We start from the raw sequence: 23,056 nt of genomic DNA on the forward strand, positions 1-23,056 counted from the left end.
GCGCATGTCTGCAGCAAAGGCAGACAAGGAGCGTCTGTCTGATGAATGGAAAGCCAGACGGGCTCTGCTGTAGACTGCGGTGATCGGATAACCTGTTGAATTGCAGCTGTCAGTCAGCTCCGAGCCTTCCAGGCAACACAGCCAGCAAAAATCACTTAACACGAGAAACAGCGCGTTGCCACTATAAGAACAAAAAGTCGCTTTACGGTTTTGCAGCTGATGGTTAATTCCAGAGATGCGCTGTTGCCAGCCAGGTATGCACTCTGTCCTTAGCTTACTACTTAACTTGCCTGATGATCTGCAAAATACACTTTTCTTGCCTTTTTGCTGTTTTTCTTAGTTTGAATATTTTTGGCTTCCTAAAGTAATCGTGCAGACAAAGTAGGAAGTAGTTTCAAAGTGGAAGGCCTTTATTTAAAAAGGAAACTGATAATTTAACTTATTATTATGGCTGATGGGACAGTGCCCCACGTTGGCTAGCGTTTGGACGCATTGCTGTTGTCGACTTTATCCGCCGTTTAGTTTGCCACTACATCACATTATTCCTATTGTTGGCAGCAGCAGCAGCAGCAGTTAAAACAGATGAAGCTCTACCGGTTTGACCTTGAGTCACATCTCCACAGTAGCTTTTTATCATTGCCTATTATCATTACCCGCGGATTTCCAGTCCTTTGGTTGTTCAAAATAGCTTGGCTGCTCCCTGTCGCTATGGCTAATTCCTTAGGAACCGGTGGATCCAGTTTGATCCTTCTCTTTCTTTCCTTACCAACTTGTTGAGTTTTCCACTTCTTTGTTCCTACTGCAAAAGTCCACGGGGTAAGACAAGAGTCGTGCGACTTCTAATGGAATGCTTTACAGTCACATCCAGTGAGTGTATAACTTGGTGGGGCAGCGCGAGTGTCGTTTTTTTTTAAATGTGGAAAACTGTGCGGGACGCACGCAGAAGAAGCTTTTGACATTCACCTGTAGGACACTATCGACGCGCACCTCCTCAACTTTCCAATGATTTTTTCTGAGCTGACTCATGTGAATTAGAGGATGTTTTTCGCTTTTAGTGGACTGCTAATGAGACGTGTCGATCTAAAAAGAAGTCCTTTCTTTCGTATTGAGACATCCCTGGACTAAATAGGCATATTTTACTCTTTGTTTCATTAAAGGGAGGTGGAGACACCTTGCCACCCCCTCCTCCGTCCTTGACTGAAAGCACCAACTAATTTTTGCACAAGGGAGACTCTTGAAGGTAATTATGTGAATATATATATATTTTATTCACTCCACATTACTTTCTTGTTTTACTTTCACGTTTCACTTTTAATTTTAGTGGCTTATCGTATATAAATAATCACTGTTTAAAAGAAATGGCTATGCCTAGTTGCTGTGACTATAAAATGGCCAAAGATTACCCCCATGTAGCTAAGAGGAGGTCTCATGTATGTACTGAGAAAATTGTGGCTGACTTCTTTTCACCAGTAAACTGTTATTAGAGTATCTAATATCTAATCATGGGAAATGAAAAAAGGGGATGTGGATTCTGCGTTTGTCTTGCCCTCTTTTCTCATTATTTAAGAGCTTAGTTGTATGTTCTTCAAGGAAGCCAGCAGCTGTGCAGTGATACAATGTAATGTTGTTGTGACACTCCACACGTTTAAATAATATCAGAGTTTTTGTTGTTGTTATGTGCTTCCAAATTCTAATGATTATAAAGTCACTTTGTATTTCTTAATTATAACATTTTTAGACTCAGCAATGAAAGGAGGTTGAGCGATAACGATTGAACCAAACTTCAGTTTCTAACATATAAAAATAAGAAATCCCATTACAACTTATTCATATGTGCCCCATTACACCAACACTCAGTTAAAAACAGAGCGTGCCTTACACTGCCCTTCTAGAAAGTTGAATGTCTTGTGTTTCGTTTTGAGGCGATGCCACTTATTGTGTTGGTTGCTTTGTCACTTTGTTTGGCACCAAAGTTCAAATTGTAACGTAATAAATTTTAGTGATTAATCTGTCAGCATGATGCACATTTTGGTTCATCTTCCCTTGCCCGTTTTGTTATTCGCTCAAATAGTTGAGGGGTTCATTTAACCTGAAATAAAGATAGGTGAAATGTATAACGTTTGTACAATGATTATGTAATTTCGTGGAAACAGGTGAATAAAGGAACCATGAAATCAACAATTCAACTTCTTTTTAGACAAGCACTCTTTTCATTGTAGAATGTGAAACTAAAACACGGCTGTTCACACATTTAAAATAGTTCACAGGGTAACTTGCTAAATATACATGACTACTTCTCTAAAAAGAAAACAGCACAGACCTATTGTTGCTGTAATAAACTTCTGTAGAGTGGAAGTTATACACACAAAGCTTTTTAGCTGCTGTGAATTGCAGTTAGTTTGCACATGCATTGCTTTGATCGTGCAGGTTTACGTGATCATTCATTGTGTCACTTAGTTTTATCTGTTTGTCTTCATCGTTAAACAAATGAAGAATTAAGACAAATTAATAATGTAAACGTTGCAGTAATATCTCAATTTTCTATTGCAGCACTCCCAGAGCCCTAGAAATGGAGACTTCCAAAGACTATCGTACTAGTAAGTCTTTACATGTATTATTTATTACATTCAATTGACACTGTGACCCATACATTATAAACAAGGACACACTATAACGCATATATTCAAATGCATGTTTATATTCTACTGAATATGAGAATAATAATGATTGCATCGTTATGAGAACTTTGACCTTAAAAAGTGGTTTTGAATTTCACAGTGAATCCAAAAATTTTCATTTGATTTTTAATTGATTTATTTTTAAACCATGAAAAAAAAACAAAGAAAACCCCAAAACATTTTTGCAATCACAACACAACATTTTAAGGGATTTTCCCCCAAGTGCAGCCTTTTTCCTGTTCACCCCTTAAAGTTAGAGAAAATGCATTAGCAACATCCTGTTGAACGAAGCAGATACTGGATATGCGCTTTGTGGTGCTCCATTGCCCTTTGCTGGTTTCCTTTGGGCAGGTCTCTTGAATATCTTCCCTGCCCCCCCCCTCCACACCATGTATTTCGCTTTGGTGTGCATATTTCAAAACAGGTAGCATGTTGTTGATGATCTGTGGGGACTTTTAGGTCTTCATTTGGGGTTTGCGCTTGCAGGAACACACAGGCGAATAGTCTTGGAGGTGGAAAAAAGAAATGGAGGCTCTTTTTCTCCCTGCCTGTCGGTGCGTCACTTCTGAAATAATATTTTTATAATTATATATCTTTCAAAAGGCATACATCTTTGGAGGATACTAGATGGAATTGTCATTGCTCCCATATATTTTGACTTTCTCCTAGGTTTGGCGAGGCACTGTGTACTGTGGGTGAAAATTTAGGTCAAGTAGTCTACCTTTGTGTCACACATCATCACAGTCTCACTCAGTACTCTTCCACATGTACACAGCTACCCTACTACACTAATTCTTAGCATCCCCTGTTACATATAAACACTCTGTTTACACGTTTTCCAAAATCTCTGGGAAACTATGTTACAAATATAACAAAAAAATTGAGTGTAGTGGTTTGTAATTCCTACGTTTAAAAAAAAATACAAAGACAACGTATCAAACGTTAAAACGTTAAAAGGGAGACATTATATTGTTCTCATGTATTTGTTTGTTTTAAGACACATAGATTAATTTCGAACTTTATGGCAGCAACATATTTCAAATAATTTAGGAAAGCGACATGTTTACCTCTGTGTTGCATCCCGACTTCTGCTAACACTACTCATAACCATTTAGCATACTATAAAAAAATGCCTTTCTAGTCTTGCTAGATAAAAGACGCAACTTTCTCGATGCTTTGTTTTGCGTTTTAAAAAATCTTTTAACTGTCTATTTTTTATTTTATTTTTATCTGCAGCCTTCTCAACTTAGCATCAAGCCTCTTTTACTTCAAAGCCTCGCTGTTGTCATAAGTACAGAATGTCGTGTGGTATCGATTTGCTGATATAAGCAAGGTCTGTTCTGCAAAAGATGCTGGTTATGGTTATGCTGCAAAAGAAAACTAAAAGCAGAAAACTGTGTATAACACTCATTGTAAGAAATGCCGTGTGCACTTATGAATCCCCATATGGTTTTGCTTTGGAACGGCACACAAGACAGTTTTCCATCTCATTTCTGTCCATCTTATATGAACTCAGGTCCGAACAAAGTGCTAGTGTTTTTAAATCTTGTTTATATAGGCAACACTTTTTTTTTATTTTACTTTTTAAATTTTTTTTTGCATAGTAATGTTGCTAAACTGTGTTCCACAGTGATAGTGGTTTTCAGTAGTATCCTGAGATTATGTAATGATTTCCTCTGGGCACGCGAACAGATTTCTCCAGAGTCTGTAGGTCTTTCAACAACTCTCGATGTAGGATTTTGTAAGTGAAAAACCTCCCCATCTTTACTTCTGTGGGAGTCCAACTAATCTGGGATGTTCGTAATAGCTTGTCTTCTCCAGCCGTTTGTTGTCCCCGATCTTCCTTTTTCCAAATGTATGGCTGGTATAAAACTCAGAAATTGCCTATATTTGACAAATTGAATAAGTATGTATGATATTGACACTTAAAACAAGTTATAAGAGCAGAAATTCCATTTGCTATCCTGGGACAATGATTGGACTTTATAAGCTATGCTCACTGTGTGTTAGTGAAGTCAGCAATTATTACACCTACAAGTTTCATGTGTACACATTTGTTCCTTTCCATTTGCCAACACATTAAATCATGTCAATTTTGTATATTACTCAAAGAACATTTTCTTCCGTAAGATTAAAGTGTTTGATATCCTAATCTGTTCATACAGATTTGACTCAGCAAACCAGGGGCACCAACGCAAACCTCAGTCCATGAAAGCATACGTGTGTGTCTGAGTCTATTATTTACCCATACCCAAATGTATTATCTATCAGCCAGTAAAACGTTAAAAGTTTGTGTCTGCAAACTCACTGGTTGTGATATCTATGTATCTATGTATCGATTGGTATAGATTTATATTTCAAGGGGATTCTACTGGATTCAGTTCAGTTAACCAATTTTCATTCTCAAGAAACCAGTTTGAGATGATTTCAGCTTTGTGATATGTACTGTGGTCATAAATGGATGGAAATGGTCAGTAACAATCCCAAGATAGACAGTGGCATTTAAACAATGCTCAATTGGTACTAAAGGGCCCAAAGTGTGCTAAAAAAATTATTCCCCACCATCACAGCACCACCACCACCACCAGCCTGAGTCACTGATATAAGGCAGAATGGAGCCACACTTTTATGTTGTTCAAATGAAATCGCAACCTATAAATCTGAGTACTGAGGCAGAAATTGAAACCTATAACTTTCCAATCATTTGTTGTCGAGTTGTGGTTAGCCTGTTTAAACTCTAGCCCTCCGTTTTCTGTTCTCAACTAACAGAATGGCAGCCAGTGTCATCTTCTACTCTACTGTAGCCCATCTGCTTCAACGTTTAACATGATGTGCACTCAGCGATGTTCTTTTGCATACCTTTTTGTAACAAGTAGTTATTTGAGTTACTGTTTCCTTCAGATTGAAGCAGTCTGGCCATTGTCCTCCGACCTCTGTCATAAAACAAAACATTTTTTACAGAGGACTGCCATTCGCTGGATTTTTTTTTTGGACATACTGTATTCAAAGTCACTTAAATCACTTTTTTTCCCCTATTCTGATGCTCAGTTTAAATTTTAGCAGGTTGTCATGCAACATATACATATACATTGAATTGCTGCATGCGACTGGATTGAATTAGATATGTCTGTTAAAGATAGATAGATAGATAGATAGATAGATAGATAGATAGATAGATAGATAGATAGATAGATAGATAGTAGGGGTGCAACGATATTCGTATCGATATTGAACCGTTCGATACAGTGCTTTCGGTTTGGTACGCATATGTATCGAACAATACAACATTTGTAATTTATTTTATCAACTTTCCTTCTGACGATGCTGTCTGTGTTGAGCGCTCAGTGAATCTGCGTTCGACTACTGCGCCTAGGCTGCACTGTGGAGCGCAGATCCACTGAGCGCTCAACACAGACAGCATAGTCAGGAGGAAGAGGGCAGGGCAAGCTAGCAAGACAGAAGTTAAGCTCTCCTTGCAAGATGGACCTCCCCCACCCTCATTCAGATCTGGCGTTTGGAATTATTTTGGTTTTCATGTGACGTATGACCCTGAAGGTAAGCGAGTCATGGACTAAAGTAAAACAGTATGTTGGATGTGCCATGCAATGCTTAATTACATTGGTGTGAACTAGTGTGTTAGCGCAGTTAGCTCGTTAACGTGTTGGCAGTCTAGCCCCATGCACAGGGCGATCGGCGGTAGCTCGTTAACGGAGATTTGCCGTGTTGTGGCGTTAAGGTCATTTCAACGAGATTAACCTGAAAGCACTAGTGGGAACACAACGAATATGACTGCACATTTATGCTGACATCATCCTAGTGCAAAGACAAAAACAACAAGCATGCTACTAACTTTAGCCGAGTCATTTAGACAGCTGTTAGCACGTGATTCTCCTTATGCTGCTGAGAATATAGCCCAGAAGAAGCGGATAGTATAGCTTTTATTTTGGAAAGAGACATTTCTCTGTAATAAACTCTCTTTTCCAAAGATGAGTGATTCCTCAATCAGATACAGGGCTTGCAAAATCGCTAGCCCGATGTCCCGGAGCTAGCATCTTTCCAGTCGGGCTACAAAAATCTCTCTGCCCTGCCCGTCGGGCTATTGTAGGAAAAAAATATATGTCAATGCTTTTGCATTCTTTCAGAAATGTAGCTGGGTAATTATGTCATTGGCATCGGTGAGCCACTGTCAATATGTGACATATTGAAATCGCGTTTGAATTTGCGCTTGTTTTTTTGCTTTCACTTTGCAATGACAGCACTGATCTGTGAGTGATGATAATTTGTGCACCAATTCCTCTGACATCGTCTTATTAATCGTTAGCTTACTATGCAAACATGACAAGTGAAATCTCCCGCAGCAAGCTTAAACATGTGAGAGGTTGATCGCGCAGAGAATCGCTGAGCTTATGTGAGTCCGTGTGTAAAAGTAGCAGTATATATATTTTAGTTCTGCTGAGCCAAATAAGACAGGTCAGGGTGAAGAAGTGACAGCCAAAGAAAAGCTTACCACAAAACGGAGAAGTTATGACAAATCAGACTATAAGGCAAAAAGAAAGTGCAGCTTTATGGTTTCATGGACAAAAGAATTTCTGTGGCTGCAATATGACAAGCTAAATAACCAGGGCTGCACATAAGTGGTCCGCAGGTGCGCATTCGCTGTCAAAATAAAAAACGCGCACAAGGGTTAGGGTTAAATTTAAAAACTGTACTTTTGAGTTAAAATATATATTTATAATTTTAATAAATGACAAATTAAAAAGGCATGAACATTTTTTTTGTATCGAAAAAATATCGAACCGTGACACCAAAGTATCGAACCGAACCGAACCGTGAATTTTGTGTATCGTTGCACCCCTAATAGATAGATAGGTAGATAGATAGGTAGATTTGGGATTACCTAGATTACCATGGTACTGTTAGGTGTCTGACAGCATCTGTTACAGTAATGGAAAATCCTCCATGACAAATCTGGGCCACTCCTGTCTCCAGGACAGTATTGCCAAGGGATAGCCAACGTTGGTCACCTGAGATTTCCTCCAACCCCAACCTGTGCAACCTGAGCCTAGGCCCAGGGATTGTGTCTTGGACAGCATCTCCCAGTAAGCCCACTCAGTGAGGCTGTAACTACAATGGAACAATGCCACAGAAAAAGCTTGTCAAGTTAAGAGGAGCTGTCAAAGAGAGAAAAGATCTGACACAGATTTCTTTTTTCATGTATGCGGGGTCACTTTAGACATATTCAGAAAAAACAAATTGTAACAGTGCACCATTGTAGCAATTCACAGGAAGCATCTATCACATTCTTTTGATTTTTTACAGAGATTCCATAGCTGCAGCTATCCTTTTTAAATCGGACTGATAGTGTGGTGACACCACAATGGATACTTTACAGTATTTCTCACTGTGGCTCCTAAGGGGTCAGAAGGGGTGTTTGCCTGTTGCTACTGCATTGTTCTAGTGACCCTGATGGGGCCATGCTGTAAGGGGATAAGGGATTGGTTTGCTCTCCCTCTGAGTGGACACCGGGCTATCCATAGCCCGAGTTCTGTACAAACTGCTGAGAGAATGCAATTTGATCTACATTTGCTGAACATTATAATCACATAGGTGGGTAAAAACTTTTGGGTAGTTTGGTTTTGCATTCTGGATATTGACTACCTTAATGACTATTCAAAATAGGTCTTGAAATAGATCTGAGTATGAAGAAATTAATCATTTTCAATCTGAGAAGGCAAGCAGCAGAAGGCTTCTTCATCTTATTCAGTATGTCAAATCGAGACATTATATTTATTTCTGTTCTATTGTCACTATATTTACCTGCATTAAGATCATAGACCAGAAATAAGCATGCAGTAAGGTCTGGTATTTTGCTGTCACAGTCTCTAATGTCATCCTCAATAACACCATTTATTTTTCTCAACAGCAACTTTCTCAATCTTAACCTCAGTCTTTGAAACCTTTTGATGTAACATAACCAATTTAACACAATCAAGAAAACTGGCATTTTTCACATAACAGTGGCATTTGTTGTTCAAGTACCGTATTCTACAGCACAATGCAGATTGCAGTGTTTCTGTGTCTCCCAGGTAACGGCAAATGCTCTCCTGGTAAGGAGAACTCGAGAATGTTGGCGGATATATCAGCACCTAATGGAGAGACAGTTCCTCAGGGTCCTAATTCCCCTGGTGGTGAGTGCTCAGTTATTAGATACACATTTCTGCAGTCTTCCAAGAACAGCTGTAGAATGAGCAGAGGCACTTTATCATTAAAAATCAGCATTAGATGATTCAGGTTGGCTATGCGTTAAGATATTTTTTCACAAAAAAAGTTTTGCAAGGAAACAAAGAATACTCTGTTTCCCATCAGTAACTATGGAATACATAACTGATACATTTATAATTGGTTGCGCCAGGTAAATTACCATGGCAGATGTGAGCAGATCAGAAAACAGATGCCTGTGATAATATTTCTGGTATCTTGCATGGAACACATGTTCATTTGATTTGTGTGGAAACTTTAAATTGTAAAAAAGTGGAGGAAAAGCCATCCAAAGCATGAAGCTAGAATGACATTCTTGTCTTAAATTTGAGAAGCTTCGTGAGAAAATTATCGAATAAAATATACCTGAAGACGAAAGCAGCGTTACCAAGGGGCTGTAGATTACACAGTAAAAGCTTGCGTGCAAACAATGTGCCCTGTTGCATCTTATATCATGTTGCACTTGGTCTGAAGTGTTGCTTGGTTCCTTTCAGCCTACTGACTTATATCTATAGATCATCTCTAGCAGTGTCACTGTGAAGCAGCAAAGTAAGAAAAGGGGAAACAAAGTAAGACAAGGGACCTCAGTGAAAAAAAGGGGAAGCTTATCTCCCACATGTTTAGAGATGCAGGGAGGTGGGCTGTGCGATGGTTTTCACAGGGAAATACTTTTCACCAATAAGAGCTGTTGTCATCGTCTCAGTTGCTTAACATGCTTGCCATTTGAGGTTTTGTTTCAAAAGAGTTGTGTTACTACTCATCATATACTGACAATAAGCACAAAGGGGTACAAATTTTGGTGCCAAATTTCTTAAACTTGCAAGCAAAAGCAGAAACCGTACGGGGGTTATATTTGTGTTATGCGCTGATTACACTCTAGCTGACTACATGACAGATTGAGGGATGCCTGAATTTCTTTTTTGGGGTTCGGTCACCTTCTCAATCAGTAGTGATCATGATTCTAGGTTTTCTGTTCACTATATGAAAATTCAGATAACTCATAAATTGAACGGAGACGTAGTAATTATAAAAAACAGTATCTAGATGATTTTCCTAGCTGTTTTTGTCATGCGGATTGTTTCAAGCGTATCCTCATCTGACCAATCTTTGCATTCCACTCTGCCACACTGGAGAGACAGATGTAAAGATGCAAGGAGCTGAATAGCAAGGACGTTCAGGTCTGCTCCGTGTTGCCAGGATACAGCTGTCGAAGACAGGCTCGATTGCAACTTGGGTATTGGGATAAGTGTTCTTCTGTACAAACTGTGGCATTGAAAAACATACAATATTAGATTGAACAATGCTGTTTTTGTATGCATATGCATGGATTCAATCACTTGCAATGACCACATTTATGCATATCTCATATTGGCCTGTGAGAATTAACTTCATGTCAAAGAGAACAATTACTAACTGCTGTCTAATGGGAGGCTTTAGTAATCCAACCACATATGCTTATATTATTGATTTTTATAAAATCCCATAATAAGATAGCCAGGATTGTTTAGTTGTAGTTGGATAATGTATACTCCTTGCCTGTGCAACCTATAAAGCCCCAAAAGCTATTTACAAGATTTTATGTAGTGCCTGAATGTTTTTTAAAGCACTTCAGGCTCATGTGATTTTTTAAAAATTAAAAATATAATTTACACAACAAAAGCTAACTGACCCCTGTGCATATTACTTTGATATTGCTACATATGACAGATGTACAGAGATCAAAGATATCAAATGTAATAAACTATAAATGTAAACACTTTATTTTGCTTGTTCATGGCATATTTAAGATAGCGTTTGTGTTTAAATGACTGAAGATGATGTTTTGTGATAATGTTTTGCTGTGTTGAGTTTGTTGATTTTATTCTATAAAGAGTAGAAGACCTTAGAAAAATATTACAATTAGTATTTTTATGTTAAATTATTGCTAAATGCTTGTAACCAATAACTAGAAACTAAGCGATACGTTTCCCGCCAGCTCAGATTCAGACACACATACATGCAGAAGCATGCAGACCCACACATGCACATGCGCACCGGTGCACGCACATGCACGCATGCGCACACGCACGCACACAGATGCACTCATAATATTACACAATATTTTGCTTTTGCCATCCAGCCGGTCTCCCACTGCTATTGAGCAGCAGCCAGAGAAGGCCTCTGGCACTCCCTTTCTTCCCAGGGACAGCCAGAAACTAGACCAGCCTGTTTTATTCTTTTTTTTCCCTTTCTGTCTCTTCTTGTCACCATGTCAAGTCAATGCTATCTATGAGATCAGTTGGTATGTAAAAATGTTTTTAATTTTAATTTTAATTTTTTTTAATTATTTTTATTTATATTCTGTACCTCTAATCTTCTCTATCTCTAGCCTATATTCATTTTGTCTACAGTACATAGCAAGTCCAACACAGATTAAATCAGCCCGTTGCACTCCAATTCAGTTTACAGAAGTGACTCGGCCTTGTGGCTCAACCTTTACCTTCACCTAGTTCATCTCCATCCATTACAATTCAATCTGACCAAATTTATTGTAATACATATTTACCTTTGACAGAGTTGTGTAGCCAGCCTGGGTTTGGGTATGGTTCATGATCGCTGTGGACAGCATTTGTATAGTAAAAGTAGATTTTTAACTCTCCTATACACCTAACATTTGCCGTGCCATCAGGCTCATCAGGATTGTACTATGCTTTGTTTTTTCAGAACTGACAATTAAGCAAGAAGAAGAAATCATGGATGAGTCTGACAACAGAAGTCCAGCAGTGGAAGAAATAGGCCAAACAGGGGAAGAAGGAGTAGCACTAGAGGAATCCATGAGTGGCAGCCCAAGCAACGTACAGGATGGGTTATCTGGGCCAAATGTGACAGCCGAATCAGGAAATCGATCAAACGGTACTCATTTTGTTTTTCCAAATGGCATTAAAGGTTTTTAAATAAACCTTTTAGCATAATTGACATATCTTTTATAAAACTCTTTGGAGATGAATGATCCACAAAGAATTTATCTTGTTCCGACCATTAAACCAGCAGGGGAACCAGCAGTTTCCACTCCTTTAGAGTGAGTCAGAAACCATTTGTTTTCCTCGACAGTGGGTGTGGACTGCCGTCTTTCTTTCTTTTTTCTTTGGTTGAAACAATAGCCCTGTCTTGGAATTATTATCAAGGGAAAAAAATATCCTTGGAATCCTCCGCAACAGGTTTCAGTTGACGCCATGAGTACTCTGGTTATCACAGGTCATATTTCTCTTTTCCATCTCCAGATTAAAAGTAGTCTAAAGTAGTCCATACATATATGTGCTTGTGTATTAGACACTGTAGCACTTGCATTTGTAACTTTACTTCAGCCAAAAGTATATTTAATGCTAATGTTAATGCTGATTACAATATATTTTTGATTCCTTAAGAGTTTCCAGAAGAGAGTCGCAAGTACACTACGCTCATGTTATCAAGTTTTTGTGTTGTAACTATGTGATGTATTATCACGGTCAGAAGTTGTACTGAATAATTATTTTGTTTGTTGTTCATTGGCAACTACCAAGTTGTTCAAAGAGTCAAATACCATGTCATAATAATTCGAATGACATATTTTAAAATATTAAGGGAAAAAAAATCCAGTTATAAACAGTGTCTTCTTAGGTTTGTTGATACTTTCAAAAAAATATCCACAGTGATTGTGGCATTGACTTCCTGTTCATGAAACTCTCAGGAGACAGGCCGTTCCAGTGCAACCAGTGTGGTGTGTCGTTCACCCAGAAGGGAAACCTGCTACGACACATCAAACTCCATACAGGTGAAAAACCCTTCAAATGCCCCTTCTGCAGCTACGCCTGCCGGAGGCGCGATGCCCTCACTGGTCATTTGCGCACTCATGCTGGTAAGTGTTCTCCTCCTCAGCCCCTTTTCTTCCCTTTTTACTTGCCCACTTGTGCTAACCAGAAGAGACTTTGTGTGTATATATATCTACATATATATCTATATATATATATATATATATATATATATATATATATATATATATATATATATATAGATATATATGCAGTCGACATAAGCATTCGATATTGAGGTACACTATTTTAAAAAGCCCAAACCCTTTCAACATACTATTAACCTCTTAGGTAGTATTTATGCTGGCTGGTGAGGCCATACCTTGTCTTTTAGATAGATTATGTCTTCTTTTTATCTGCGTGTTATATACGGCACAGTGAGTGCTTTGTGGTTAGGTACCAAGAAACACGCTGTTCCTTAGTCGCTAAGGAGGAAACTATCTGTCTGTTGAGAAACACATGGGGAGTGCTGGCTGTATCAACTGTAACCCACTTTCCTATATGAGGATGTGCTCTCCCTTTTGTTGCGCCTTTGAAATCAAGGTCAGACAATACCGTCATTTCTGTCTGTGATGCCCCGCAGGGTTTACTCATATATAGTTCTCTTTGTTAAAGCTAACTTTTGTGCTTATGTGTATGCCCATATGTTTATGTACAGTTTCGTGTGCGTGCAGGTGTAATTTTGCTCTTAGAAATCCTTACTTACATGATTCCTTTACACACATCTTATTTATTTTTGTCACATTTGTCACCTACCTTCATTACCATTTTCTTGGTTACACTTCTGTTGATCTGAATTTGTTTGTCCTTTCGTAGACTCTAAATTTGACTCTTCCGAACATCGATTTGGATATTTGACCGACGTGTGTAATCTTGACTCCCTCCCTCTCTGTGTTCGGGGACTATTCATTATACGACTATTGGAATCCTGGCATTTGTGGTTTGGTGCCCTGCCAGGAAGAACAGGTAGAAAGAAAAGAGAAATACAAAGCTTTGACAGAGAGGTCAGATGATGAAAACGGAAGACTACGGTGAGAGACAGTGAAGACAAAGGCTAGATTAAACCTTATACTGGAAGATGACATTTTTCATTCAGGCACAGTTGATTGGTAAAATAGTAATGCAGGAAAATCAGGTGACAGGGTTTTATATTATTTAAGGTCTAAATTCAAACAGGTTTTTATTTATTATCCAGATGGCGTCAATAAAGTGGGTCTGAGTTCACAGTGGACTGTTTGCATGAATAAGAATAGCACCTGTAATGTGTCCACTCAACATCTGTGCAAGATTGTGTGTGGGTGGTTATATAAATATGAAAAAGTAATGAAGCCTATGTAGTGTGAGTGAGAATCTGTATAGCCACTGAGAACAAGGGAGTGAGTCTTGTTGACTGAATACTGCCTACTCCACTGTTAGAGTACCACACGGCTGGAAAGCAAAGGCAATTATTTCCATGATGACGTTTCATTTTGAAGTTACTCTTTCATTACCAAAATGAATATTGCTGAGATGACCCTGCATATACACCACACTTCCACACTACCCACACTTTGATAATATTGAAACCTTTTGTCATTATGCAGTACTCTTGTAACTGTTCATACTCAGAAAAAAAAGATAATAAACCCCAGTTTCAAGTTCAGCCCATACAGTGTCATTCACAGACCACAGAAGTACTGAATGACATATACGGCAGAAAAAAACTATTATTCTTTTAAATGATTCACGCAAGAAATGTAAGATTGGCCATGACTGGTCATGTCATTGTGTAACAAGTGGGTTTTATTTCATTCACATCATCAAAAGGAAAAGTCCAGCACAGACAGCGTAACATTTGGAAACTTTTCTTTTTTTTAATAACTCCACTCGCCTTTTCTATGTGAGAAAGAGTACTTCTGTTAACATGTGAACTGTCACCTAGCTCTAAATGTGTGTGTAGTTTGTGTGACTGCTCGTATGTGTGTTACAACCTCCATGCTCAAAGTGAAAGGTTTTGGGTTTCTCTGTTCTCACAGTGAAAAGAGCACTGGATCACATCTTCTTCTAGTAATACTGTCACCATGAGTCTACATCACTTGGCCAAAGGTGCCATGTTTGTCATATTGGTTAGCTGTTGTGGTCTTCAGTTCACTTCATGAGTCATTCTAATTTTGAGAATACTCTGACGCAGGACTCAGATCTTTCCCTCTGCAGTGTCTGGGATTTCGCTTGTTGAAGCATGTTGCAATTATTATTTTTTTTAACCATTTTTGACTCAACTTACATGTCAGTATGGAAACAGCTCGTGTTGCTCACAAGTAAGCTGATAACTAACTGCCCGGATAGTGTACAATAACTTCTTTAAACAACAGAAATCACCTCCAATAATTCATTGGTGTGTTGAATGCTTGTTGAAGCAAACGTGACGTATGAAAGGAAATGAGTGGACTAAGACAGATGTAAAGAATGAGTCTTTATATTTTCACTTTTCTTCGTAGGAAGGAATCTAATTAAATAGAACAATGAATCACACTCCACCTCCATAGCAGTTTAACCTGGAGTTAGTTTCCTACCGCCACAATGGGATGCATGATCAATTCCATTATTTACTCATGCTATGCCTCTGCAGTGGGAGTTTGCTGCACAGACCAAAGCGTTTTGAAATGCAGACTTTATGGCGCAACAGTCTTGGTCGCCCACAACTTGTGTTTCTGTCTGGCAATAGTTGTGTGGAATCACACTAGTAGTGGAACCTCCATGATCTCAGAAGCTTGGTCTTGGTTTGTTTGTACTACTTACTGTTCACAGTGTGTACTACTACGCACCACCTAAATACTGCGGCACTGGATACTGCCCACTCTCTGTCTACAGCGATGAATGAAATTAATAGACTGAATGTTTTTGCTTTTAGTCGGCAAACCGCACAAGTGTAACTACTGTGGGCGGAGTTACAAACAGCGGACATCTTTAGAGGAACATAAAGAGCGTTGCCATGGTTACCTGCAGGGTATCGGCTTGGATCCTAATGTCAACAGTGGGCCTTACACAGGTAAAAAAAAATTCACTAGAATTGAAACCAGTAAACGTACATATAATACAGTAAAGTTAATTCTTGAATGAACTGGAAATAATCCTTACCATTAAGCACTAATGACTGATATATTATTTTGCGCAACTTTTGCTATCTGAGTATACTTACAAAATACTCAGATAAGTTATTTATTTTGCAAATAATAATAATATAAAGCTGCACTTGCCCTAAGCAAAATTCATCTTACTTTTATTCTAAACCCGATCATTTCTTCATTTATTTTTCCTTTTAAACACCCAGCTGTATTCGTGCTCCTTCTTATCACCTGTTCACTCCTTTTAAGGTGACGTTCCAAAAGAGCCAAGGCCCATGCCAGAGCCCACCATGGCCACCTTTGATCGGCCACCTGTTATTGAAAGACTGCATAGCAATGTAGGCAAGAGGAAGAGCACCACACCTCAGAAATTTGTGGGTGAGTCATACATGCATTTCAGACATAGTCAGCAAATCGACTACTCTAATTACCACGAAGATAAAAAACAAATGTTTCATATGATGTTTTATTCAGAGGAGTGGGGTGGGAGGGGGGGGAGGAGGTTGGGGTTTAGCAGTTGAAGTACCAACTGAAATAATTTGTTGTATTATGTTCTGCATGCAGTGATCTTTTTTACGACTCTGACCTACAAAGCATGCCTATATGCTGTTGTTATCATCTAAATATATTATTGTTCAACAATGAATTGATTAATTTAATTGGTTTATAGGAGTCTTGCAAATGATTTTACTTGAGCATTAATAACATGTTATTGTTTTTATCAGCTTACCCAATTTTATTTTTTGAGCTTACTTAGTTTGATTTGTCTTCCCCTTGTTCCATAGTTTTGCATTATATAGTATTATATAATATCACACAATAGCTTTGGCCTACAGTTTTTTTTTAATTTGCCACACTATTAGAAGATGAGATTGAGCAACTAGAGCAAGCTGACTGAGAGGCAAGGAAGTGTTTTTTTCACTCTGTGGTTACGTACACCTGTAACTTTGCCATTGCTCTTATCGAGAGAAAACAGCTTACCGCATCCCTGTTCTCGAGGGGTTAAACACTGCAGTCGTAGATGGATGGGGCTTTCCACTCATTAGACTCAAACATCATGCACAAAATGTGAAAAACAAGTTCAAAATATCACCAAGCCATAACATTCACTGTCTAGAATGGAAATTACAATCAGTATTTGCATTTGTACATATTAATTTTCCTTCTTGACTGAAGATAAAAATAAGAGTATTTTTGCCACTTATGCTGCTGCATCTATATATATATCTTATTTTAACAAGAAATTGCCATCATCATTATTTACATGCAGTCATGAACTACTCTGCTGTTTACAGGTGAAAAGATGCCTCGCTATAGCTATCCTGATATGAGCTATGACATGGCTGTTAAGTATGAGAAGCAGTCTGAAATGATGCCACCCCACATGATGGACCAGGCTATCAACAATGCCATCACATACCTGGGATCAGACACCCTACGCCCCATGCTCCACCATCCAGGTCCTCCACTTTCTATGGCTGAGGTGGTGCCTATTGTGAACCCACTCTTCCCCCATGTCCTGCCACTGAGCCAACGAACAGAACGTTCAGGAAACTGTGACACACTACCAACACAGCCGCCTCAGCCCCATGAGTTCCCCGGTCATCCCACCTCAAATGGCCCCACTGGTTTAACAAGGCCAGGTAAGCATCCCCAACAAGGGCAAGAGGAGTCACCCAGCAACAGTGGTGTTGAATCTGCTGACTCAGCTCGCAGCAGCCCTCAGGAAAGGCAGGGATACCATGGCAGCAATGCCCCCGTGGGCCTCAGGTCTCGTGGCAGTCCAGCAGTGGTCTTTTCAGGTGAGCGGATGAGAGATGCATCACCTAGAAGTGGGGCAGGATTCGGGGTTGGGATAATGCGACTGGCAACAGAGAGGCCTGTGAGCCAGGAAGGGATACGGGTGTTTGGACGGGAGGGCCAGGAATTAAGGGCCTTCCAGTGTGAGCACTGTCGAGTGCTCTTCCTGGACCATGTCATGTACACCATCCACATGGGTTGCCACGGATACAGAGATCCACTGGAGTGCAACATCTGTGGTCACCGGAGCAAGGACCGCTATGAGTTCTCCTCTCACATAGTACGGGGTGAACACACCTTCCAGTAAGAGGATGGGTAGAAAATTGAGGGATAGACAAAGAAGTGAAAGGAGCAATACCCTGATATCCGTCCTTATCTCCTCTGAGACTGTATTGTTGAATGGCATTGTAGACAAGTGTAGCACAATCACAGACTTTCTTTTTAAGCTACTTATTGCGAATCTGAACAGTTTAACAATCACATGAAGGTATGGGCCAAAGACACATTTTGTACTATTTAATTGCGATTAATGTAAAGGAAGGACTTTTTTTTTCTCAAAATCTTACTAGATTCTATATTAGAGCAGCTGTCAAAGGGCATTGACAAGTGTTTTTCTTTTTTTCATTTTAGTCTATTCTGAAGTATATTCTTTTGTCTTTTCCCTCTCATCATGCTTTTAACCGTTTTCATTCTGAAGACATAATGCATGCATATAGATGGTATATTAGAACTTGTTTCTGCCCTGTGGGCTCAGTGTGGTTGATAAAAATCAGTTTCAGATTACTAGACAAACGTCAAGGCTGCAGGTGGTGTATAATGTCACTAAAAAACATCACTATGTTTGACAAAATAGTAGCACTTATTCATTATTGTACTTATAAAAAATTTGATCATTGATGCTATCAGATGTTAGTAAATATACTGAATGCATTCTGGTTCTATTCTCAGTGGGTATGCAAGTGCATTGCTGCCTAGATTTAGAAAATGCTATTAGCCCCCATAAATATATATACACCACCTTATCACATTTTGTAATTCAGAGTAAATTGTCTTGCATATCATTATAAACAATGATAAACAATGTGATTTCCTGTGCAAAAGCTCAGGAGAGTCTTTTAGCTATTGCTATCTGCCTATCTGATAATGAGCAGTTGAAAATATTGAAGGCATTATTATTGTATTATGTTACTTTAACTCTCTGCAAATGGTGCATGTTTTAGCTTACCATATCATACCACCCATGTTTTTCCATCTCTCAGGGGCTTGTAAAGCATTTGTGAACCATTAGCGCAGATAAAGAAAACCACCAACTTCCTGTTGGTGGCTTGTCTATTTTGTAATTTTAAAATCCTGCCAAATAAAAAAGAGACTATCTAAAGCAACATATGAAAATGACTTTAGGGCAGTGTTTAAGCTGGTAAACATAGTTGAAATATCTTGATTGGGGGAAAAAAGTGTTCTCCTCTGTTTAAGAGAAAAACATGTTGAAAAGCACAATGTCTAATGTGTTCTTGAGGTTGCTTAACAGAGCACTGGAAACACAATGAATTATCTCAAATATTTATCTAAGACAAATTTCAGTTTGTCTTACATTTTGAAATGATCCTATTTATAGTTCATGAAACTGAAATTGTTGCTTATATTGAGACATATTTTTCTCTGTTATAATCAGTCACCATTTAAATGCAAGAGGACATAAGAAAAATCACTCTGAAAGTTAAACATAAAAACTGTTGCCTAGTCATTCTTGTTGTATCTGTGACTTTTAAAAGTTCAGTTGAGGGCGTCTTTTTTCAATTGTTTTCTTTCTCTACACTTTCAGGGTAAGATGTCCAAATACCTTTTTAATTTCCTTTGTACTTCTGCGGAATACTACTGTGTCCTGTTGACTCAGACATTGTGTTGCTTACAGTTTGAGTACACTGCTATATTCTTAAACTTTGAGTATAAAAAAAAACAACTGTCAGAAATGTTGTCCACATGGACAAAAAAAGCATGATGGTGGTATAGAAGCCCTTAACAATCTTGAAGTCATTTAACTACCTGGCTGCAGTATGATTCTTTATGGCAGTGGATACCAAAGTGACAGCACTGGATGTTCTCTATTGTACCTCACTTTGTGCTTTACTGTATGCCTTTCCTTTTGATCTAATCCACTTTTTGAATTAATTGGGATGGTCTGTCTGTCTGTGCATGTGTAATATATTCTTTCATCCTGTTTGTAGACATGACTAATATGGGGAAGTGTATTTTTTTCTAAGGCTAAATTCCTAAAATTGTCATGTGATAATATGGTATTATCGACCTGATCTTGTTTGTTTAAGGCTGCCCCTTCTCCGCTCCTCATAAGCCCCATCTCCCACACAGATACACACTAATGTCTGTTCCTCTTCCTCATTCTCTGAATGTTACTCTTTGCATCGCCATAATGTCACCAAATTCATGTATGACCTTTTACAAAGGGGACCACGAAAGAGACAGCATGAGCAGGAGGCGGAGTTAAAGAAGCGTACCACGTACTACTACTCTGAAGGCTCTTTTGATAGTTGTAGCATCCCAAATCTATAGAGTAGGAGTATTACAACCTCCGAACTCGCTTGTCCATCATTTAGCAGTACATTGTCAAAGCCAGTTCTTTCAAAGTTACTGTCTCTGCTGTGAAAGGACTCCGATAAGACTGTGCTTGGTACAGTTGGTCATGCACTTTATGTCTCTTTAAAGCAGAAATGTCAAATGTTTTCTAGTTTTAATTTTTAAGTGTTGTGACTGTTTCAAACGATCATTGTCAGAACAAAAGTTAGACTTTTGTTTGAGGGAAAAATCTTGAGCAGGACACTGGAAATTAGGACTGTGTCGGTTTTTGCTCTGCTGCCTGATGAACATGTACTTTTTTTAATGGACTCACAAAACCGTTGGCATTATGAGTTTTAAACATGTATTGTCTAACATTATGAGCAGGCTATTATGCTCTAAGGCTAAACTCAGTGAACTTTTCTTTTTGTTCAGTATCTACTCGTAATCAAAAGGCAGCTTTTTCTCTGTTTACATGTTGCTTCTTTTCATGCGCAAATGGTGCCCAGCTTGCATAAAACCTTACTATTTGTAAAGTTTTGGCACTAGAAATTGTTTACATCTTGCAGCTGTGATATTGACTCTGTACATTCCTCTGTCATATTATTCCTATTTTTTTTTCTAAAAAAAGAAAAAAAGGAGTCAGTTTATTTATCCTGTGATAAAATCTGTGTTAAGGATACCTTGGTTTTCTCTCCTTATCCCAGGACAGAACAGAGCTTAAACTAAATGTAGGATAATATATTACAGGGTTTTTTGTTGTTGTTGTTGTTGTTTTATTTTTGTTTTTTTAGTTACTCTTTAGTTACTTACTCTCCAGGTTATATTTAGTAACATCCTTTGGGGTACAGGTATATCACAGTTCCAACTATTTACTTATCTGTTGACAGATTCTTGACTTACTCTTTTTCCTTTACTGAAGCAGCCATATAAACAAACAAACAAAAAAACAAACCATAACAAAAAAAAGTGTCTTCTGTCAGCTTTCCTAGTGAGTGAGGACTTTACTTGAACGATTATTGCTATTGTTACAGATCGGGGGGAATGTTTTTGTACAGTGTGGTAAATGTCTATTTTTCTGCTGAAATGTTGCAAATAGTTTTGTGAATTTTGTGTGTTTTTTTTTATTTAAAAATGTTTACAAAAAATGTAAAAGGCAGGGTTCCGGGTGCATTGTATTTTTTAAGAAACAGTATACAAACAGTGTATATTTTGGCACTGAAAATGAACATTTATCCATATATGTGTGCTGATTGAACAACTTTGATATCGATACCAACTTTCTGATATGAGGGCTCTCAGGTATTTACATAGGATGTGTATTTTTAAGTCTTAAAATATGTGATTTATTTATGAAAAAAAGATGCATATTGAATTTAATTTCTATGATCATTTCTCTTGACTTAAAATAGTTTAACACTGAATATGGTGAAGGAAGTTGGAGTATTCTTAAGCCCCTTTTTTCAACAGTGACCATACATGAAGGCACACTGCTGTGAAGAATTCAATGTATATTTTAAGGCATGACTTTCTCTCTTCTCTATACATGGTTTTACTGCTTTGCCTATTTCATTCATTTTTAAACAGGAAGACAAACATAATACTGTGTTGTTTTCTGCAAAACATGCAAACTGTACCTTACTTGCAAATAAAATTCTTTATTGCAAGATAAAAATTGAATGTTGAAATCTGTTGATGCAACATTAAAGAGCCTAAAGGTCAGAAAATATCCCTAGAAAACTATTCAACTTCCACACTTTTCTTATTGTTTGAATTTGAATTGTTTATCTTACACCTGCAATGTTGGTTATATGTAAAGGTATTCTAATGTTTTTCACAGTTGAAATCGAAACGCACAAAAGACCAAATGATCATCAGGTGACAGTTGAATTGGTGACACTGGGACTATGTTGAGACTATGTTGTGTTTGAATGATCTTATCAGCCAAAGTCATGTTCTTTGGCGATAGCTTTAATTCTATAGAACAGTGTACCGAATATGAAGAAAGAATTTTCTTAGCGATGTCTGTATCTCTACTTCAAAATCTGCTTTCTAGTATAAAAAAATAAAGTATATGTGAAATATATTGATTTTATGTGTACTGAATGTGCAGTTTAATTCTTATAAAAGGCCAATTTCATAACCATGAATAATAAAAACAAAGAGATAAATAAGCCCCAGACTATAAAATGCTGACATTCATCACTGATTTTAATTCTATATAAACTCAAAAACATCTTAAACACCAAGTAGTAATATATCTTTTAAAATAATTGAATAAATAAATGTAACGTGATTTTTTTTTTTTGTACTTGAAACTTTAGAACTTTAACCAAGCGCCAAATTCATATTATTGCTAAAAAATATATATTTGCAACACAAAAAATAGCAATACAAAAATCAGCATTTAACAGCTTCAATAACACAACACTGATGAGCCTATTTGAGGAAATGGAAAACCACAATGTAAACTGTCTGCTGTATCTTTTATCATGGTAAGGAATAATTTCTAAAAATGAAGTGCGCAGCCAACCCTCCTAAATCCTTACTGTACAGCCACAGAGGCTTGCCTTCATTTGCAATGTAATGACTGTTTGTTCCACTCCACTCTTTGTCTGTGAACAGGTGGTTACTAGAGCCTGTTGAAGCCTCAAATGTCAGAGCAGTCTTCCTCACCCCCTTACTTCTTTAATCGGTATATTGCACACAGACACCCTCACACATATTCACACAGCAAACACATACTAAATCAAAGCTGCGTGAAGGCGGTCGCAAAACTGTGAAGTGCAAAGCCTGAACAGACCCCAAACTGTATCTT

At 38.0% G+C, this 23,056-nt stretch overlaps 1 protein-coding gene across 2 annotated transcripts; it reads left to right on the top strand.

The window, feature by feature from the left end:
* On the top strand, positions 1–22,324 carry ikzf2 (IKAROS family zinc finger 2). 2 transcript variants are annotated; one of them, XM_085434267.1, is made up of 9 exons: positions 1–254; positions 1,158–1,240; positions 2,551–2,597; positions 8,765–8,866; positions 11,640–11,828; positions 12,643–12,810; positions 15,654–15,791; positions 16,117–16,245; positions 17,163–22,324. In XM_085434267.1, the coding sequence occupies exons 3-9, from the start codon at positions 2,570–2,572 to the stop codon at positions 17,972–17,974; spliced, it is 1,566 nt and encodes a 521-aa protein (XP_085290393.1). In that variant the 5' UTR covers positions 1–254; positions 1,158–1,240; positions 2,551–2,569; the 3' UTR covers positions 17,975–22,324. The 2 variants fall into 2 exon arrangements, with proteins under 2 accessions (XP_085290393.1, XP_085290394.1); XM_085434268.1 differs by lacking the exon at positions 1–254 and having other exon boundaries at positions 1,115–1,240.
* Positions 22,325–23,056: the final 732 nt, after the last annotated feature.

Source organism: Copadichromis virginalis, linkage group LG16 (genome assembly GCF_057382275.1).
Source record: "Copadichromis virginalis isolate Kocher_CV1m ecotype Utaka linkage group LG16, C_Virginalis_male_GT1.1, whole genome shotgun sequence".
Taxonomy (NCBI): domain Eukaryota; kingdom Metazoa; phylum Chordata; class Actinopteri; order Cichliformes; family Cichlidae; genus Copadichromis; species Copadichromis virginalis.

Coding starts and splice junctions, on each gene's coding strand:
- ikzf2 (XM_085434267.1), top strand. CDS start 2,570: ATGGAGACTTCCAAAGACTATCGTACTA. Junction 11,829..12,642: donor ATCAGGAAATCGATCAAACG/GTACTCATTTTG, acceptor TGAAACTCTCAG/GAGACAGGCCGTTCCAGTGC. Junction 15,792..16,116: donor CAACAGTGGGCCTTACACAG/GTAAAAAAAAAT, acceptor ACTCCTTTTAAG/GTGACGTTCCAAAAGAGCCA.